At 34.2% G+C, this 21,156-nt stretch overlaps 2 protein-coding genes, 1 non-coding gene and 1 pseudogene across 3 annotated transcripts; 2 read left to right on the top strand and 2 right to left on the bottom strand.

The window, feature by feature from the left end:
- The first annotated feature begins 653 nt into the window (after positions 1–653).
- Positions 654–1,826, top strand: LOC135152728 (uncharacterized serine-rich protein C215.13-like). The gene has a single exon (XM_064093816.1). It carries the CDS (start codon positions 654–656, stop codon positions 1,824–1,826), a length of 1,173 nt encoding a protein of 390 aa, XP_063949886.1.
- A 1,672-nt stretch (positions 1,827–3,498) lies between these two features.
- On the top strand, positions 3,499–7,171 carry LOC108221335 (uncharacterized; annotated as a pseudogene).
- Positions 7,172–9,918: 2,747 nt separating this feature from the next.
- LOC108222409 (expansin-A12) lies at positions 9,919–11,865 on the bottom strand. Its single transcript, XM_017396325.2, has 3 exons — positions 11,711–11,865; positions 10,968–11,277; positions 9,919–10,356 (listed from the first exon to the last, which is right to left on the bottom strand). Exons 1-3 carry the CDS (start codon positions 11,841–11,843, stop codon positions 10,044–10,046), a joined length of 756 nt encoding a protein of 251 aa, XP_017251814.1. The 5' UTR covers positions 11,844–11,865; the 3' UTR covers positions 9,919–10,043.
- Positions 11,866–18,091: 6,226 nt separating this feature from the next.
- LOC108223723 (uncharacterized) lies at positions 18,092–20,388 on the bottom strand. The gene is made up of 2 exons (XR_010291808.1): positions 20,166–20,388; positions 18,092–18,977 (listed from the first exon to the last, which is right to left on the bottom strand). It is a non-coding gene; the product is annotated as an uncharacterized LOC108223723 (transcript).
- Positions 20,389–21,156: the final 768 nt, after the last annotated feature.

Below are 21,156 nucleotides of genomic sequence, written 5' to 3'. Positions count from 1 at the left end.
TCAAAGCAACTCAACTCTCTCATGCCATGCTCTCAACTCCAACTGTCTATCATGAAGTTGTGGAAGAAATATGGACTTTTGCTGAATTCAATAGTGAGGATGATACTATTTCTTTCTCTCTTAAAAATAATATTCATGTTATTAACTGTGATGTCATGAATGCATGCTTTAAAATTCCTGATAACACTGTTAATTCTTTGCCTACTGATGTTCAATTGGTTAACATGCTCTATGCCATGAATTATGTTTTGCCTATTGATGCTTTAGGTAAAATAGAGAGGAGATGTCTTAGGAGAGAATGGAGTTACTTATGTGATGCCTTTGTTAAATCATTTTCTGGCAAAATTAGTAATTTCAATGCTATTACTTCTCAGATTCTGCAAATGCTTTATATGTTCTTGACCAATGAGTACTTTAACTTTGGTACTTTGATGATCCATGAAATTGGGGAGAAGCTAGGTGATAGGACTGATAGGCCTAAGAACATATACTATGTTAGATTTTTGATGATGCTAGCTAATCATGTTGATGATAAGTTAGTCATCACTAACTAGGAAGCCAAGCTTCCAAGTTTTGTGCAGGAAAAGAGGGTGTTCAAAGACCTCTTGAGGATGAATTTATACCCCTCTTTAAAGGTGGTCTACCTGCCAATAATGGAGGCTGGTAAAGAAAAAGAGGTACATGGTTTTCCCTCTACACCTTCTCAACCCTCATCTTCTTTGCTTTCTGCCATCAGGGCTGTTGAGGAGGCCCATCAACAGTCCACACAAGTGGCACCACCTTCAAAATCCAAATCCTCAAAACTAACCTCAGGTGCCTCTCAAAAGGCACCTGTTGTAAAATCCAAGAAACACAAACCTGAGGGGAGTGTGATTGGAGTAAGTGAGGGGGAGGGACAGGGTGAACATAAAAAAAACCCTGAGGATAAGGCTGGAGAGGTGAGTGATAACCAGCCTAGCCACTCTGCAGTCTCCCAAAAGACTATAGAGCTTAATAAGGATTCAAACACATCCCTAGCAGCATCCTCCCAAAAGGATGTTGCTATTGAAAATAGTCCCCATCCAGGGACACAACAAAAGAGGGGGAGGGACACACCATCACCCATAAAAGCCTATGGGAGAAAGAAGCTCAGAGGTGACAAGTCCAAGCACATTGCACACACTGAAATTTCTCAAAGTCAGCTTGATGTGGCTCCAATAAATGTGGAGTCACAGCCCACTTCTACTTCTCAATCTATCTTCCACATACATGATCTTACTATTCCTACAGCTCAAACACTTTCCCCCATCTCTTCTGTGGATGTGGAGTTAATTCACACCACAATTGTAAATTCTCCATCGTTAGATTTCATGGAGAAGCCCCTCTATGAGATTGATCATCATCATCTTGATGATTTGTTGGATCTCTCTCATCAAGTTTCTTCTTCTGTGACAATGTGTTCTGTGGATTTACATTCAAAATCAATCACCACAGACTCAACTGTCACAGCTTCCTTGCCTTTTTCTTCCTTTTCTTCAACTGATCTCTTCCATCAGTTAAACAGTGTTTGTCCTTCAACTGATGTGCTTAACAGCCTTTATCAGTTGAAAGCCTCAACTACTCATGTTTCAACTGATGTCCCTCATCAGTTGACAACTGTTGCTACTTCAACTAATCTACCATCCTCTACAGCAGTTGATCACATGGTAGCACAAACACTTTTAGGACTGAATGAAGTGAGTTCTGGAGTGGAGAGGCAGCCTTGGGAGCTGACAAAAGGAGAGAAGTGGAGAGTCTGGCTATTTCTTCAAGCCAGGAAAAAGGAGAGGAAAGGAGTGGCCCTTTAGCAAGGGTAAGTGAGGGAGAGGTGAGCTGTGTGGTGAGCCTAGGGGAGCCCTTGATGCAAGAACAGAGAGAAAATGAGAGAAATGCAGGTGTCAATGAAGGGTTTAGTGAACAAAAATATCAAGCAGAATACAGATCCGTATTGGATAGTGTTCCACTAGACCCTGAGACTTTTACTCATGGAATGTCTTCTGTTCAGGCCTTTGCAAAAATGGACAATCAAGCAGCTGAGAGGAGTTTAAATCTAATTCACACTACATCATCCATGCTCAGAGCAAAGGAGGCACTTTCAGCTCTGCCTGCCAATGTTGGTGATGATTTTCATTATGATGATAGTGATGAAGACCTCAATGAAGCTCTTGAGGATTCTCTTGGTGAGAGCCTACAGTCTCTCTTCCTTCTTGGCTCTCTATTCAGTCTGCCAATGCAACAGTGGTCAGTCTAGAGTTGCAAAGGCAAGCCACATCACTTCTTCATCCACAATCTGGGAGCTCTATCCATTACTGCTACTTTTGCTAGTCAAGCCTTGGACAATCTCAGACTGCACAAGTATCAGTCTCTCCATTTTTAAAAAGAAGCTGAACATCTCAACTTTCTCATCACTTCTGTTAAAACTGATTTATCTACACAGATTGATGAGAAGTTCTCTACCCAAGTCAAATCTGCATTGTCTGCCACTGAAAAGAAGCAAGCTCAACTGGAGAAGCAAGTGGAAGCTCTGGAGGATAATGTCCAAATTTTGAATTCAAGGATGGAAGAGATGCTCCAACACCAAAGAGTGCAAACTGGACTTCTCCAACATCTTCTTCTGGCATCTGGCATTTCTCTTCCCAGTCCTTCCACTGCACTTGATACTGACAAAAAGGGGGAGAAAGAACCCTTGCCTACTCCTGCAGAGTTGGTGAGCAGAATTCCTCCTCCTTTCCATACTGCTAAAGAAAAGAAAAGGCTTGAAAGACTTGCAGCTCTGGACTCTATTGAAAAGAGATTGGCTCTGTTGGATAAGAAAGCTTCTGCAAATTCACAGTCCACATCTGCAGCCACAACAGTTCCAACTTCTTTTCCCACCACAACTACAATTCTCAGGGTAATCACACCTGAAATTGTCATGCCTTCAAAGAAAGAAAAGGGTGAGCCATCAATTGTGAATGAATACAAAGCCACTCTATTTGCAAACAATTGTGGTTACTCTAGGCCTGGCAAAGACTCAAGCTCAATTTACTTCCCTCCAGCCAGGCCTGACAAGAATGAGTACAAGCTTTTGGGCCAAGAAATCAAGAGCTACAAAGATTCTACAGATTTGGCTTTAAAATCTCATTTTGCCATCATCTACAGAGAAGGCCAAAAGCTGTTCATTGGAACTGGCCATCCTCACTACTCATTTGAAAAAGCTGAAGAGGTGGCAAGAGATTGTGAAAGAAAAGAATATGAGTCTCAACTCTCTAAGAATCAAGAAATAGAGGTTGATGAAAGATATGCAATTGAGCTGGAAGAGGAGTTGGCAGCTGAACTTCAAAGTGAAAAAAGAATGGCTCTTGAGAGTCCTCCAAAGAGGAAGAGAGTCAAGTCTAGATCAAAGATTCCTGAGGCTGCTAAGAGAAGAGAAGAGAAGAAGTGCCTGAAAAGTCTGTACCAATCTCAAAACTTTCTTCTCCAATCAAAGACACCACAGTGATGCATCCAGATGTCAACTTCCATGATGAGCCAATAATGCCAAAGGAGGCGCTAATTGATCTTGACAATATTCCAATCCCGGCCTTCCTTATTCAAGAAGCTCCAAAGCCAAAGAAGAAAGTGAAGACTGTGGCTAAGAGAATGGCTAACCCTCCAAAACCTCCAAAAGAACCTGAAAATCCAGATGACTATCTTGTCATTGCTAACATTGAAGAAATTTCAGAGTTGGAACTGGAGTTGGATGATCTTCAAGAAGTTAGTGGAATAGAGGCAACTTCCAAGCTTCCTGAAAGATTAGCACTCTCATACAAAAGCAAAGGTGATGTCATCTGGCCTCTTCACAGGGTTCTGAGTTCTGAAGGATTCAGCTCCTTAACCAAGATTTATGCTTCCATGAAGAGGACATGAGGATTTACACCACCTGCCAAGCAGATGGTATTGAAGAGAATCCTTGAAATCAGGAAAGAATGGTCCTCAGATGCTAGTCTACAAAGAAGGCTGAAAGTACCCTACACTGGAAAGAAAATTCATCATGAACCAACCCCAATCATGGAGTTCAGGGACAGTCAAGGTGTTAGGAGATTTTTCAGACCTAAGGATCAACTCAAGGTTGTTAGCTTGAACACTCTGAAGACTCTCCAATCCAAGCTCAACAGACATGACAGTGATGAAGAATGGTTCTACAGGATTTTTCAGAAACAGATTGATATACTTGAAGAAAAGCTTAAGTCCAGAAGAAGAATATCTTCTAGGAACAAGTAATCTGCTCAGTCTAGAGGAGCATAATCATCTGTAAATTTTTCTAACTCTTGTATTTAAATTCTGCATTTTATTTTATTTGTGTTTTGTTATCATCAAGTGTAGAATTTATGTCTGCATCTTCTCCAGTCATAAATTGGGGGAGATTGTTAGGAATCAATAATTTTTGATGATAACATAAACACTTTGTAACATGTTTTATTTAGTATCTTTATCAAATTTCAGTTGTAATTGTTATACTTCTTATCTTTGGAAATTATCAACGGATGGGTAGAATAGGATGGCTAATGGTAAAAATCCAATGCCATGTAATTTTATCTAAGTGAAGGATATTCAACTGATGAGATGTAACTATTCAACTGATGAAGACTGGGTCATGTTTCAACTGATGAAAACCAAGCATTCAACTGAAGACAAAGTATTCAACTGATGATGCTAAGGAATTCAACTGATAAGACTGAAACAGCATTCAACTGATGAAGTCTGTAATTCGTTCAACTGATGAAGGAGCTTTCAACTGATGAAGTCAAGAGCAGTTGAAAGTAACCAGAACTTTCAACTGATGAAGCAAAGAGCAGTTGAAAGTGACTAGAGCTTAAGTCTGACAAATTAAATGGATCGAATTACACTAAAATAGACATGGAAGCCTGATTAGGAAAATAAAGAAGAAGCAGAAACATTCTTATCTCATGCGATGCAATCTGGATCAAATCAAGATGATGGTCAAAGATGAAGACATCTCAGAAAGCATGCATAAGACAAAGATGTGCACAATTGTTTAGATTAGAGTGCAATTTGTATTCTAGTTAAAAGCTTTGTAAAATCTCCAAGTTAGTAGCATCAGTTGAACTTGTTCGAAAAACTTGAGAGAAAATCTGAGAGTTAGAAACTGTTCAAGTGATGAACCTGCAGCTGTGCGAATCGTAATCAATCCACAGATTCTTCAATATAAAATCTCACGGGTGGATCATTCAATCTACCCGTATTTTTAATACTTGGTGTTTTTCTGTTTTGTTGTTTTAAAGTGTTTGTTCTTGAATCTTTTATTTTGTAAAAGATTGTATTCAACCCCCCCTTCTACAATCTTTCTTATAATAAGTGTAAAATAACAGGTTTGTCTAACAATGAAAATACAGTGGGAGAAGAGTCAATTCCTTATTTAAAGGATATATACGATCCTAGAAATTGGGATAGTTTAAACAACAAGGAAAGGGATATTGTAGTTGAAAAAGGACCCATAAGAGAATTAAATCTTGTATTTCCACTGGATAATGTTTCTAGACATTTCTCTTATGCTTATTATTCCATGAAGTTGAGTAATGGAGAGGTTGTTGACAGAAAATGGTTGATTTACTGTAAACCAGTGGATAAATTGTACTGCTTTTGTTGTAAGTTGCTCAGTGCTCATCATATGAAAACTTTCTTGGCAAATGAAGGATTAAGAGATTGGAAACATTTAAGTGAGAAACTTAAACAACATGAAAATAGTGTTGAGCATATGTCTAATATGAATAAGTGGAGTGAACTAAAAATGAGATTGGCTACAAATCAAACCATTGACAAAGATCTTCAACAAGAAATATCAAAGGAAAAAGAACGGTGGAAACAAGTGTTAATCAGAATAGTTTCTGTTGTGAAATGTCTGGCTAAAAATAACTTGGCTTTTATAGGATCGAATGAGAAGCTTTTTTAAGAAAGTAATGGTAATTTTTTGGGATTGGTTGAGATGATTTCAGAATTTGATTTGGTCATGCAAGATCATGTTAGACGCATTCAAAATCATGAGATACATCATCATTATCTTGGTCATAAAATACAGAATGAGTTGATTTCTCTTTTGGCTAGTAGTGTTAGAACTTCTATTCTGTCTATCATTAAAGAGGCTAAATATTTCTCCATTATTCTTGATTGTACACCTGATGTGAGTCATCAAGAACAAATGACTTTAATTGTACGATGTGTGAGCATGTCAAGTAAAAAGATAAAAATAGAAGAGTTCTTCTTAGAGTTCTTAAATGTGGATGACACATCCGGATCAGGCTTATTTGATGAATTGTTAAATGATTTAAAGTCCTTTGATCTTAATATCGATGATTTGAGAGGTCAGGGTTATGACAATGGTTCCAATATGAAAGGAAAACATCAGGGAGTTCAGAAACGAATTCTTGACATAAATCCAAGAGCCTTATATATGCCATGTGCTTGTAATAGTCTCAATCTTACTCTCTGTGATGCTGCTAATTCTTGTGTTAGAGCTATTTCATTTTTTGGAGTTGTGCAACGTGTATATACATTGTTTTCAAGTTCTCCTAAAAGATGGAAAGTTTTACTTGATAATGTTCCAAGCTTGACTGTGAAATCTTTATGCAATACTCGTTGGGAAAGTCATATAAAGAGTGTAAAAGCTATTAGATTTCAAGCTCCACAAATCAGGTTGACTCTATTAGAATTAAGGGACAATTCTAATGATCCCAAGTCAGTTAGTGAAGCAGAAAGTTTGATTGGTTTACTTGAAAATTTTGAATTCTTACTTGGCATGGTTATTTGGTATGACATTTTGTTTTCCATTAACATGGTGAGTAAGAAATTGCAATCTAAATCTATGTGCCTTGGTGCTACTATGAAACAATTGGAAAGTGTGATGTTATTTTTCGACAAGTATAGAGAAGAAGGGTTTGTTTCTAGCATGAATGTCGCTAAAGATCTTGCAGTTGAAATGGATGTTGAGCCTTGTTTTCCTATAAAACGTCGTGTTTTAAGAACAAAGAAATTCGATGAAAACGATCACAATGAAGAATTAAAATCAGCTGAAGAGTCTTTTAGAATTGGTTTTTTCTTGCGATTGGTTGATGTTGCAGTTACTTCTTTAAACAGTCGTTTTGAGCAGTTAAAGATATTTGAAGGCGTTTTTTGATTTCTGTTTGATTCACCAACCTTAAAGTCTTTAGATCATGATGAATTGAAGAAGCACTGCAGTAATTTGGTACTCCCTCCGTTTCAATTTACATGTCCACTTTCAAGAAAATTTTTTGTTTCAAATTACTTGTCCACTTCAACTTTCAATGCAAAATCATATTTCCAAAATCAATTCTACACCACATATCTCTTATTTATATTTCCTAGATCAATCTCACTCCACATATTTTGATCATTTAATGCAATTGATTTGTGAACAACCACTTTTATTAAACTGTGTGATTTTTTTAAAGTGGACATCTAATTTGAAATGGAGGGAGTATCTACTTTCTCCCATAATGGCTTGTCAGATTTTGAATTGGGGGCTCTTGTACAAGAATTAGAAACGTTGCAAGTTTATGTGCCTGATGATTTAATGTCTCCAATTGAGATTCTTGAGTTTGTCAAATTCCTGGACTGTTTTCAGAATGTTGCAATTGCTTATCGAATCTTACTATCAATACCTGTGAGTGTAGCATCAGCTGAAAGAAGGTTTTCCAAGCTAAAGTTGTTGAAAAATTATTTGCGATCATCATTGTCACAAGAAAGATTGAATGGTCTTGCAATTTTGTGCATTGAAAAAGAGATTCTGGAGAATATTGATGTCGATATGGTCATTTCAGATTTCGCATCCAGGAACGCTCGTCGGAGTTGTTTTACTTAATTTGTAAGTATTTAAATTCTTAATAATACTGACGACAGAATTGAAAAGAAACAAACCAAATCGATCAGCCAAATATTCCTATGTAACTGATTAATTCTTTCTCTTTCTCTTTCTATTCCTTCCTCTTCCACCGCAGTCCACCGACCGTTGCCGCCGACTCCGGTTTCCGGCTCTCGTATCTTTCCGCTCTCTCTCTGTGGCAATTTGAAAATGGCGCTGTTTATCTGTCTTCGGGAAGTGAGTTTTGTTGGAGATTCTAGATCCTTTCTTATCGTCGAGCCTATCGATGTTGACGAAGCCAATCGACGATTTGCCTATTGAATTACTTCTTTTGTTTGATTTAATCTTTATTTGTCGTCGTTATTCTTTATATTTTGATATTCATCCATATTTATATATAATTGTGTTGTTCTGGTATTGCTAATTTTTATGGGTATAGGAACTTCTTGCCTAACAAGGTCATATCCATGGTGGTGATGGAAGGTCCAGAAGGGGTGGAGAATAAGAGCTAATTTGGCGATAATTGTGCCTTAATTAAGGATATTAATTATTCTTAATTAAGGTTTTTAGTACCATTTATGGCGACCATTATTGGGGTATTATTGGCCCATAGAGGCATTTAAGTGACATGATGTGTTGGCTCGTTTATGTCTTTATTTTATTTTTTTTTTCAAATTCGCTCACATTCGTTTCGTGTTATTATGAGGATGTTTGAAAAAGATTTTAATAATTCATTTATTAAGGCTGCTTCCGAGAAGACGCGAACCGTGGTGTACAAGACAGTTGAGCTACAAACATAGATAGAAAGGAATAAAGAAGACATCAATTTTAGTCTGTTTTGTAATCGATGTAATTTTTGTAGGGCACTCTTTTTCCCCTTGAGTTTTTTTACCACAGGGTTTTGCTCTTGAGGGGTTTTAATGAGGCCCTTTTTTGTGGGTGATCTCTTCTAACTTGAAAGGCTATGTTATCTAAGTTTCCGGAGTATTTACATACTTTCGGTTAGATGATATACCTTCTTGAAAGGAGGAAACTCTGTCCATCCGGATTTGTAACTTTCTTTCTTGGTATAATACAACCGTTTTATGACAAAAAAAAAAATTCTTAATAATACTTGGTATTTATTTGGTTTTTTTATTGAAGTTGAATAAATTTTCTGTTTTATATTATTTCAATAGGGCCTCTTTTTTTGGTTTCGCCCTGGGCCCTCATAAACGGCCCTAGCCGGGCGTGAAGTGTTAGAAAACGATGATTTTGGTGCGAAATAATGTTGAACTTGGCCTGATTTAACAATCAACCGCCGTGACAGACTTTTACGAGCTAAAGCAGGGACTCAGTGGTATAGGATAAAGAAGGGCGGTGAAAAGGGGTACTCCCTGGACCATTTAAACCAACACAAATTCACACACTCGACACCAGTTCACACACAACGCGCACACACACCTCTGCACCTGTTTTCACACACACACACACACCAGCCATAAAACAGAGTAAAACGAACCAGGAAAAGAGAAGGTAGGGGAAAGAAGGAAGAGAGAACGGCGGCTGACAGAGGTGGACGGAGGGCGGCGACCGGAGACGCAGCAGGGCGGCCGGTGGTGGTGCGGGGAGAGAAGGAAAGGGAGAGTGCGAGGGAGAGAGAGAGAGATACATCCTTGAATGTATACATACATCTTTGCAAATTTGACATCAGATATTCATCATCGAAATATATGTTTTATAATTGATATTTTTTGCATTATGTGAAATTAAGACAATTAAGCATCATTTTTGTCGAGCACGGTTGGATAGCTCGGTGGTAAAGAGCTTATTTCGTAGAACAGATACTCATTTGTAAGGCTATAAGCCATATTTGTCAAAAAAAAAACATCATTTTTGTCGATATGTTAGATTATCTCTTATAGAAATAAATGTTTGATGTAAAGTTAATTTTCATATAAGATTTAAATGTTTATGTTGGGTTAAATATAATAAAACATAAATTACAATCTGATTATTTTGTACTGTAGTTAACGAAATTAGCAGGAGTACGGTCAAAAGAATGATACAAATCATTACATAAACTTTATATACTTTTTTAATCAACACAGTAATAAATAAAAATATATAAGAAATTAACAATACTGTAGGCGCCTATTGAGGACCGAATTCCTGTGTGTTTTCGGTGCTAGGTAAATTGAGCTGCAGAAGAGAAAGTTTGTCCGAAGTTCCAAGAGGAAGGAACGACGTTATAAAAATTAAGAAATTTAGCATCAACCAAACGCAGCCTAAAAGAAAGAGCTTGGTTTCTGAGATCAACACTGCTCTGCCAATTTGCTCCCCAGTTTCTATGCATTTGAACCCATCTTCTTGATCTGGAGCCTCTGATCCATGCATTCTTTATGTCACCACTCCCTCCCACGTTGCTGAACATTACCATGTTGAAGTTTGATTGTCCCTTCAATGTAAATCGAACACCGCCGTTTCTTTTACATGCCACCCTAATTTAGGTACAATCACGCGCAATTTAGTTATTCATTCAAATCAGTACCGTAAAAAGGTCGAGAATCAGAATTAATCCGTGAAAAACACGGAAGAAAAATTAATCGGAGATTAATTTAATCAGCAGATGAGATAATTAATTGAATAATCGGATATTTAATTAATTCGACGAGTTACAAGACAATACTTATTTGGAGCTGAATGTGATTAATCATCGACTTCAAGATTCAAATTATTCATGTTATCCTCTTTTTTAAAAAAACAAGTCATTTATTTTTATAAAATTATATAAATATATATTTTCTTAAAATAAGAGAATTATTTATGTAAGTATGTAATATTGAAACCTAACATGATGCCCATGTGAATTTCCTTTCTAAATAAGTCTTTATTTTCATAAAAAAAAGTGAAGAAAATAAAAATTATTATTAGTTTATTTCTTTGGATAAATTTTATGATGTCCAAAATATAAAAATTATAATTTTTTTAATAAACTATCAAAATTATTAATATAATTTAAAATTTAATTTATGGATTTGTATATTTTTTTCATATAAGTGCTATATATATTGCTAATTTCATGCGACTAAAGTGTATATGCTGTTACTACCTTCGGTAAAGAACAGGAACTATGCCTTCATCTCCTCGTCTAGCCATGCGAAAAAAAGCGGGCATCGACATGTCAAAGTGGTGGCGCGGGCCGTCGCACCAGCCACCGTTGTTGTTCGGTGGGCAAAAGTTGGTGGCGGTGACAGTGACAAGAGCGCGACGGAGGCACCACTTGGGATCAAGCTTGAAGTTACACATCACTTGGTAGCAAGCTCCGCACGCCTCGCCGCTTCTAAATAGTGCACCGCTCACAGCCGCCGTGTTTACTCCGAATCCAGCATGAAATGTGTTATCATAACCACATGCTCCTCCTGTCAAACCACAACTAATTCATGTCATATGCATGCATAATCTTCCAAATGTGATTGGATTAGTTTAAAATTCAGCAAAAAAAAGTTGCAATAATATTGCATGTTCGGCTTGCAATTTTCACAAAAACAAGTCACTTATTTTCGGACAATATATACTCCCTCCGTCCGTCAACGATATATATTGAGGGACGAGAATGTTTCATGGTTCTGCAATTTATTTTTAAGATTTTCTTTTTCCGTATGAAAATATAATAATTTATATTATACATTAATATAAAAAAAGAAAATTTTATGAATAAGTTGTAAAATTATATTTTATAAGAGTTTTAAAATACGTGCCGAACAGTGAAAAAACGTATATAATTAAATGAGACGTGTATATATATATATAAAAAGAAATTTATTATTCCCGAAAAATAAACAGAACTCTTACCAAGAGAGGTGGGATTTTGATCGGCTCCATAATAAGTTGCATGAGCATTGAGCCAACGTGCCTGAGCGTTTATTTGCTCAGAAGCTAGACAAATAAGCAAACAAATGACAATCAAATTTGCACAAGAACCCATGATATGTATAAGAAGTGATGAATAACTGTTGTGTTGATATGAATGTGGAAAGAAGTGTCTGCATTTATAGGCTACATTGGTGCTTGTCGGTGCTCAAAACCGGAGAAATTTTTTCTAAACTTTAATGCAAAGAATGTGTCTTTTCTAGTATATTTATCATGAACGCGTTTTTACACGATGTTTCCTGAGGTACGGAGAAATAGTACGAAATATATTTTTTTTATATATGGGTTTGTCTAGTGTGTGCCCATGGGCACACATTATACACTAAAATTGATGGCTTTGGTGGATTTTGATTGGTGGACTTGATGTAAATGCAGGGGGCCATCCTTATTTATGATTAGATGACCAATAAAAATGCACCAAACTCATACGAGTTAGTGCTTATTGTGTGCCCATGGGCACACCATAGAAAAACCGTTTATATATAGTAAGGATTGAATTTTTCAGTTATTGGGGACAAAAGAATGCATGAGCATGTGAGTGTTAAGTGTCATCTATTTTCGGTGATTTTTGCCCTACATTATTATAAGATAAGATATACATTAATTAATGTATTTACCTTTGAAAAAAATAGGGCATGGAATTAATCAGATCACACAACATGATCTAACGTATAGCTTATATATGAATGCGATTTGTGCTCAAACTGATTACAACTATATATCGGTGACCACCCCTTAAAAAATGTATGTATAACTACTTTTTTAACTGCACGCTCTAAACATTATTAAGCTATTACAATTTTAATAACACTCCTTTTGTATATTTATTAAATTTTAAATGAAAAAGAGAGAAATAAATATATTTTATCAACAAAAATTATATAAAAGAATGATTAGGAGCCCTTGAAAATAAGAAAGAGAAGAGATCATTTAACTTTTGAAGGTGTTACCAGAAGGAGAAATGCTACGTCCACAGAGAGCGCTACAGAAAATAGCTACAGAATGACGTGGTAGTTTGAGTTGGACGGAACATTTAATATGTTGTCCGCCACTAATCTAGTTACCCATCTTTTATGATAGTTGTTCCATTTTATTTTCATACACTTATGTTATCATTTGTTTGTACTATCTTCTATCTTCTAATATTTTTATATTTTGAATAACTATTAATTTTAAAATATCTCAAATTAATACATATTATTTTAAATTTTTATTTGAATAGCCCATATTTACATAAACATATGTACTTGTATACTATAATTAATGAAAATGAAGTGTTTAATTTAAATACTTCACATGTGATTTTCCAAAAAAGTAAAATAATTTTAAAAAAAATATACTTTAAATACACTGGAAAATATTGTAATACAAACAAAAAAGGTGATTACAATATAAAAAAATAAAAAAAATAACTAAAAAACCCTCACATATTATATATAGCGGGTCTAATATAGTAAATTTATCAATTTACATCAAAATATTACAAAAACAAAGTAAGTGAAATAAATAATTTTAAAGGAAAAGATAATGAAAATTAAAAGGTGAAATATATAAAAAACAAAATAAAAATAAAAATCATATAGAATATATATTTTTGAAATTATTTTAGTTATTTAAAAAAATCACATGGGAATAAATATTTGAATTAGACTTTTCATTTGCATTGATTATATTATACAAATAACCGACATAAATACATTGAAAAATAGAGTAATAAAAACTAAAAAGGTGATTGCATATAAAAAAGTAAAATAATAATTAAAAAAAACCCTCACATGCTATATATATTACGAGTCTAATGTAATAAAGTTATTGATTTAATTCAAAATATTATACAGTTAAAATAAGCGACAAATAATTAAAAAAGAAAAGACAATAAAAATTAAAAGGGGAATCACATAAAGAAGAAGATAAAATAAACAATGAAAATATAATTCATATAAAGTATTTTTTTTTCTATTTGAAAAAACCACATGTGAAATATATAAATTAAACACTTCATTTTCATTAATTATAGTATACAAATACATATGTTTATGTAAATATGGGTTATTCAAATAAGAAATTTAAAATAATATGTATTAATTTGAAATATTTTAGAATTAATAATTATTCAAAATATAAAATATTAGAAGATAGAAGATAGTACAAACGATAACATAAGTGTATGAAAATAAAATGGAATAGATATGATAAAAGACGAGTAACTAGGTTAGTGGCGGACAACATATTAAATGCTCAGCTGAAGGTGCCACATCATTCTGTAACTATTTTCTGTATAATTTTCTGTGGACGTAACATTTCTCTTACTCTAATAAATACAACCTGGTCTATTTTCACTCTGAAAGTTGTTTACAATAGTTTGTTTCAAAAATTGATAGACGGGTAAATCACTTTTATCAAACTTCGCGGCCTCGTGCCTTAAAGTTATGCTTGTACAGCACAAATCTATTACAACAATATCTTCTAACAAAGACTATTTTTTTTATATTTATGAGATTTGGATTGATACACGCTTTACAAAGAAACGATCCCATTTCTATTTTCGATGAATCATTTCTTCGGACCGAAGAAGATTTTGTAAACACTTACTCGAAATCTTAGATATCATATTACACTGTGGAAGAACCAAATTTTTCTGAAGAATTCGTCAGGATATATCTAATTCATACATGATATCATGAAAAATGGATACAAATTTTTGACTGCTACTAAGTATTGACAATCGGTGTATCGGCAATAGGCCTGAAAAACTATCAAATTAAATTCACTTTAGACATTTATGCCCTGTCAAAGTAAGGAACCATGGTATATATGTTTGAAATAGATTCCATCTTGGGAGAGTTGAAAAATCACTATCTCATTGGAAGGTTTTATAGATATGCCCTTTCTTAACATATTTCTAGAAAAAGACTCTGGTTTTTCCTCTTTTCAGATAGTAAATATTTATTAGAATATGGAGTGTGAATCAAACCCATGTATAAATTGAAACTGAGATATTGATGTCAGTATTTCCTTTCTGAATCAGATAGATTCAGACTGAAAAAGGTTGAAAATAAGTTCTTTCAAATTTACTATAAGTCCTCTATTAGAGGTGTTATAAAAATGTATGCGGTCAAGTAAATAGCTCTAAGAACGAATGGATCAGATCATTCGACTTGGAAAATGGAAAGATTTGTGCAAAGTTATACGTTTCGTCACCACTACCTTGTATAAAATCTTTAGGTATGAATGCGTTAGATACTCGTGATTCGATTGGTGAAATAGTATCTCTCTCTCAAAAAGCATGTTTTTTGACAGATGCACAAAGAATACTTTTTTTGTGAATGAACAAGATATTGAGAAATTGTCCATACATAAAATTAGAATTATTGGTACGGGTCTTTTCCACATAAAAAAGAATCTTTTATTACAATGTCAATGTGATTATTCCTTAAATTTGTTGGAGTTATTTAAGTTTTTGATGAGTGTTTGGAGTTTGATCAGTTTTACCTACACTAAGAAAAGTTTTACGTGAAAATGATCCTTTTGAAAGCAAGGTATGATTCTAGGGAAATCTACAAAACTACCTACCTTTTCTTTTATTGTTTTCAAAAATACTACCTTCCAGAATTCTTTTTAAAAATACCTTTTCATAAAATCTTTTTTTCAAAAATACTGTTTGCAACTTTTGCAACCTCATCTGCAACTCCAGGCGGCGCCAGCCGTGTCGCAACCTCTTTTGCAACTTCATATGCAACCGAATTCCTGATTTCAAGTTCCAGTTTTCAAATGTCGTTTTCGACCTCATTTTCGGAATCGATATATATATGGTTGTATTAAGTTGCATATGGTTGCATTCAGTTGATTCTATTGTAATCTAATGGCCCCGCCAGGGGCACACCATACATCTGTTGTTACTTACAGTTTTCAGTTGCAACTTTTGCAACCTCATTTGCAACTTTTGCAACTTACAGTTTTCAGTTAAACTAGTTGCAATTGCAGTTGCAACTGTTGCAACTTTCCATTTTTATTTGCAACTTTTGCAACCTCATTTGCAACTTTTGCAACCTCATTTCCATTTTTATTTGCAACTTTTGCAACCTCATTTGCAACTTTTACGGCTGCGCCGCCCAAGGTTGCAAATGAGGTTGCAAAGGTTGCAAATCGTATTTTTGAAAAAAAAAATTTATGAAAAGGTATTTTTAAAAACAATGAAAAAGATGGTAGTATTTTTAAAAAAATAATTTTACAGATGGGTATTTTTAAAAAGATCCCATGATTCTATTATGCATGATGTGAATCACTACATATTCAAACAATTGTATATTTATGTCACATTATCATGTTATTTGTTCTTAATTACAAAAAAAATGATAATCATGCTAATGACTGAAATAACTGGGAGGCTTGGAGAAAAGTTATTGAAGTTGATCATCAACACACTAAGAACCGAAAGTCTCTATTACAAAAAACCTTGTAATGAAGCGCAACATCATTCTCCACAAAGAGATGTTGATACTGAGGTTGAACCACCAGATGAGGTAATTATTTTTCACATTATTACACAATGCATGTCACGTATTAAATCATTATATTAAATTTATATGATTATATCCTTAAAATTGTGATTATATGGCATTTAAACTCTAATTTAAAATATATTTTAGTAAACTATTGTATATATGTGATAAATCACCATATTCTAAAATAATAATCACTAATAAATATTATATATATCACCATAATATTTTAATAAGTTCTTATATAAACTTGTACTTTCATCCTGAATCACTACACCGTACTTTGTAATATATTCCTCAGGATATAATTGAGAATTTATTTGCAAAAGCATAAGATTTTTTGGTAGAAAGTCATAATTTGGTGATGACTTAAAAAAAGCAAAGGAGAAATTTCTCGATAATCAGACCCTTAATATTAACTAGGAAGTGCTGAATGAGAATTTCAGCATAAGAAGAGATGATGATGTCGGACTTAATCAACTAGAATCAGTTGACTATGATTTTGATGGTGAAAATGAGCTCTGACACACTTATCAATCTAGACCTCATAAAATATTTGCAATCAACACGTTCGAAGAATATGATGAAAAATATATTTGATACTATTGAGGAAGACAACAGGTTTGTTCCATCTTTCTCGCTTAGAGTGGATGATGAATCCTGAAGATTTTGTCACTCCACAACCATAAGTTAGAGAAAAGAGCAAGCGAGCAAAGAAAGTATGCGCTTATAGAAAATCACCACATGTTAATCGAGTGATAGATATAAAGTCAAGATTGAATAATTTTGACTTTGGTTTATATATGTTTTCCGTACAAAAAAAAGGATGATTTGTTGTAAATATAGATATAATGTTCTTTCTGTTATAATTTTTTTTTAATCCACAAATGCTAATAAAATATAATAATAGGGACATGGTATTTAAATGAAAAGAGGTGCAACGCATCAAGGAGCATCTGTATTTATTAAAATCAAAATCAAGTGTGTATCACCCAGTAAATTCATAACGACAACGAAAAAAAATACAAATCTGATGAATCACCATCAAAACTTTTCCACATAATTGAAGATTTAGTGATACATATTTTTTTTATACTTCCTCCGTCCCATTCATTTCTATACAATTTTCTTTTTGAGATGTTCCATCATTTCCTATAAATTCCAAAAATAGTATTTTTTTAATAATATAAAATATTATTACACCAACTACTTTCTTCTACTGTCTGCTGCATTCTATAATACTCTCTCCGTCCAAATTTATCTGTCTTGTTTGACTTTTTGTGATCAGATTTACCAAACTTTGACCTTTAATTAGTAATTATTCATTCATGATCTTGAAAATCGAAAAAATACATTTTAAAGTAGAATAGATGTAGATTCTAGTAAAATATTTTCACAATTTTTTCTAATTATTTTAAATATGTAAATTTTAGTCTAAGTTTGGTCAGTTTGACCGTAAAAAAGTCAAATAAGACAAATAAATTGGGACGGGAGTAATATAAACACTATTACACCCACTAATTTTCTCCACTATCTCAAATCTATTATTAAATATACTTAATTTCTTTCTAGTTTTAGTATATATTGTACTTAATTTCTTTCTTAGTTTTGTACTTGATTCCCCTATATTATATTTTTCGATATCATACTGGTTTTTTAGCATTGATGCAACCAAAAAAATCCCCAAAACTTATCCTTCATTCTCCAAAAATTGGACAAGATTCTTTAAACTTTTTCTATACAAAAATTAGAGAATACAAGCACAAGATAGTTTAGCTTTTCAGTTATATACTCAATTCCATTTTAATAAAGTTGAAAATTAGAGCATATTTCATAGGATATATTTCCTGCAATACTGCAAAGATTATACTTGTGTTCACAAGTGTCAATGAGGCAATAATGTACATGTACGCTGTACAGCCACCCAATATACCTTTCAAAATAAAAGAAGGCACAGAATTAAGCAGCACAAAAGAAACATAGATACTCTGCTGAGGGACTTGTCTACCTGCAGTTCTTGCCTTCTTATTCTCGGGTTCGGGCTGCTATTATGAACAAGAGGATAAGCATGCGGATAAGAAAATAAGCTTGTGTCTGAGCTACCAAATATCCTAGCGTAGACCATCTCCCCGAACATCCCAACAGTAGGACTGATCATGCCAGCAGTCACAATATTTGGAGGAGACAAGGTGGGGTAGTTGGCCAGAGGATGAGAAAAGTAATGCTGGGGATGAAATGGCTGCTGATGTGGCTCAAGAGGACTAGACTGAGATTGCTCCTGTGCCATTGTTTCCGCCCTAACACCAGGAGGTCTACGGGGTAGGGGCTGTTTTGCATCCGGATCAGAACGTGTATCACCCCGACCATACAATGGAACTAGTGAGGTCTCTGAGATTCTAGCCTTACAGACAGGGCAATCTGGTTGCTTATCTGATTCCAGGGAAGAGCGTACGACATGAAGCCACTTATAAATGCAAGGCCAGCAGTACAAATGACCGCAGAGCGTAACGACAGGATCACGTGCTGTGTCTAAACATATATTACAATCAAAATAACCATTCAAATTCTCTGAAGTTGTAGCATCTGAAACTGGTTTGACATGCTGCCCAAGAGAAACATCTGCAGTAGTAATAGACCGCACTTGGAGGGTTTGATCATATGCCATAATATCTACCTCAAAACCGGCTCTGCCAGAGATAAAGACATTGATAGTCAGGTAAGCTCTAATGTAACTTATTTCAAGTATCACATAATTGCCAATAGATATCCACACTTATTTTTATCCTTGTAAAAAGAAAAAGAACCCCAAGATTTCCAGAAAACTGATAATACAAATAACAATGAAATTCTTCGTTGGCACAAAAAAGAGTACCGACATTTACAAAGAAGGCAAACACTGTAAAAGGAAGACTCTGATCATTGATAGTACATTAGTATGCTAAATTGTAGCATAAAATCAGTAGAATAAGATAGAAACAAGCCAGTTAAGGACCTTGATCTCTATAAATAAGTTCTAACAAGACCTAAATTTTCATTGTGAACTGGGATGCTACAGGGCGAAGTGTCTGGTTATAATAAGAAAAATCTGCCTCAGATCCCATTTCGACACCCATCCATGTCCGCTGGACATGGGCATTAGCACAAAAATGGAGAGTCTGTGCAACATAGATCAGACTATTTGTTGAACTTGAAGACATCAAAATCTTTTAATACCACATCAGTTCCCACTAAGTTCTTTTAGCCTTAAAAACATTGCCTTTTCCTATAATCAATACTAAATCTCACCTCTGTCTCCTTTTTATTTAACACTATTATACTTTCTTTCCATCATTAACGTATAAATATATGTCCCAATTTTGACATATATGATACCGAAATTTTATGTTTTAATGTTTCAACCTCAGAGATGTTGTTTTGGACAAACTGAGGCTTCATAAACATTGCCAACTAAAACTAATACACCTCCGAGATGCGAGTGGGTGCTTTCAGGGGCAATGTATGAGATGGGAAGACTTTCGAGTTTAAATCCAAACCTTTTTCCTCTTAAAAATGTCCAAGAACATTTTGTATAGGAAAACTCTGTGCTTGCAATTACAAGATACTAGAAACGGTTCAAAATGCCCCCTTACCAAAAATCCACAATGAAGCTCTGAGTAAACAAAAACCCAAATAGAATTCATAATTCTAAGGACAGGATTGTACATTATAAGAAACATCATTAACAAAACATGTGGAACTAAAGCTGAATGATAATATAATTTCTTTTTTATACACACACAATTTCTCTAGATCTAATTAACATAAAGAATGTATAAAAGATCTAATCTTCAAAACCACATATAATTAAAGATTCCAAGAAAACGAAATGAACGTACCTGGAGAATAAGTAAAATTGTTCATGAGAAGGTGATAAATTCAGAGGGGTTTACAATTATTGAGAGAACATGGAGTAATAACTTTTTTTTAAAATAATGAGACGGAGATTACAATTAAAAAAGAATGATTAAGAGGATGATTAAGAGGAGGAGGATGACGATGCGTAAATAATGGAGGATTATTAGAGTGTTCTAGTGCGGCCTGCTTCAACGTGATGCCGGCAATAGGTGAACGCTTGTCAATTCTATTTTTATTTAATTTTTTAGTAACAATAATTTCAAAATTTAAATGCTTAAAATTAGTAAAAATCTATATCTATATATCAATATCTATCTATATCTTCTATATAATCCTAATTTCGAATACATAAAAACTAGAAAAAGACGCTTTATGCCCTTTCTTACATTTATCATTCCATATAAACTTACCCCATTTAAGTCAATTAACAAACCTACTGGATAGTCCATTTAAACATGGATCATACCCGACTTTGAATATAGTTATATTTACTACTACACCGGATTTACCTGGTTTCATCCGGGTTAACCCAAATACTAGAACAGTTATTTATCTATCTCTGCGCTTTGAAAACGGGTGTCCCGATGAATTCAAAATTGGAACAGTTAAGCTCCACGATTACAGGAACTGCAGCCATGATTCCAGGTGTTGACATTATACTCATCAGTTTTCACTCTGTTCATTCCTATTTTCAAAATTCATATCATCGTCAGTACTTTCATTCATTTGTGTTTGTATCCTTCAACCAAGGGAGAAAGGTAATAAGTTTTTAGTATTTCTACCATTCCATAATTTTCTTCTCTCATTTTCATTCAAGTCTAGAAAGATGCTTCAGTTTTGTTAATTGATATCAAATTCAAATTCCAGCCTCTTTTTTGTCAGACTTTACTATCGGAAGATTGAAGAAATTTAGGACGGTTAGAGCTCCTCCAACGCAACTCCCTATCCCCTATTAATTTTAGGTGAGAGAAA

The sequence above is a fragment of the Daucus carota genome, chromosome 5 (genome assembly GCF_001625215.2).
Source record: "Daucus carota subsp. sativus chromosome 5, DH1 v3.0, whole genome shotgun sequence".
NCBI classification, from domain to species: Eukaryota; Viridiplantae; Streptophyta; class Magnoliopsida; order Apiales; family Apiaceae; genus Daucus; species Daucus carota.
This window is presented reverse-complemented; position numbering and strand designations above follow the sequence as displayed.

Coding starts and splice junctions, on each gene's coding strand:
- LOC135152728 (XM_064093816.1), top strand. CDS start 654: ATGGAGGCTGGTAAAGAAAAAGAGGTACATGGTTTTCCCTCTACACCT.
- LOC108222409 (XM_017396325.2), bottom strand. CDS start 11,843: ATGGGTTCTTGTGCAAATTTGATTGTCATTTGTTTGCTTATTTGTCTA. Junction 11,278..11,710: donor TCAAAATCCCACCTCTCTTG/GTAAGAGTTCTG, acceptor GTGGTTTGACAG/GAGGAGCATGTGGTTATGAT. Junction 10,357..10,967: donor GTTCCTGTTCTTTACCGAAG/GTAGTAACAGCA, acceptor TACCTAAATTAG/GGTGGCATGTAAAAGAAACG.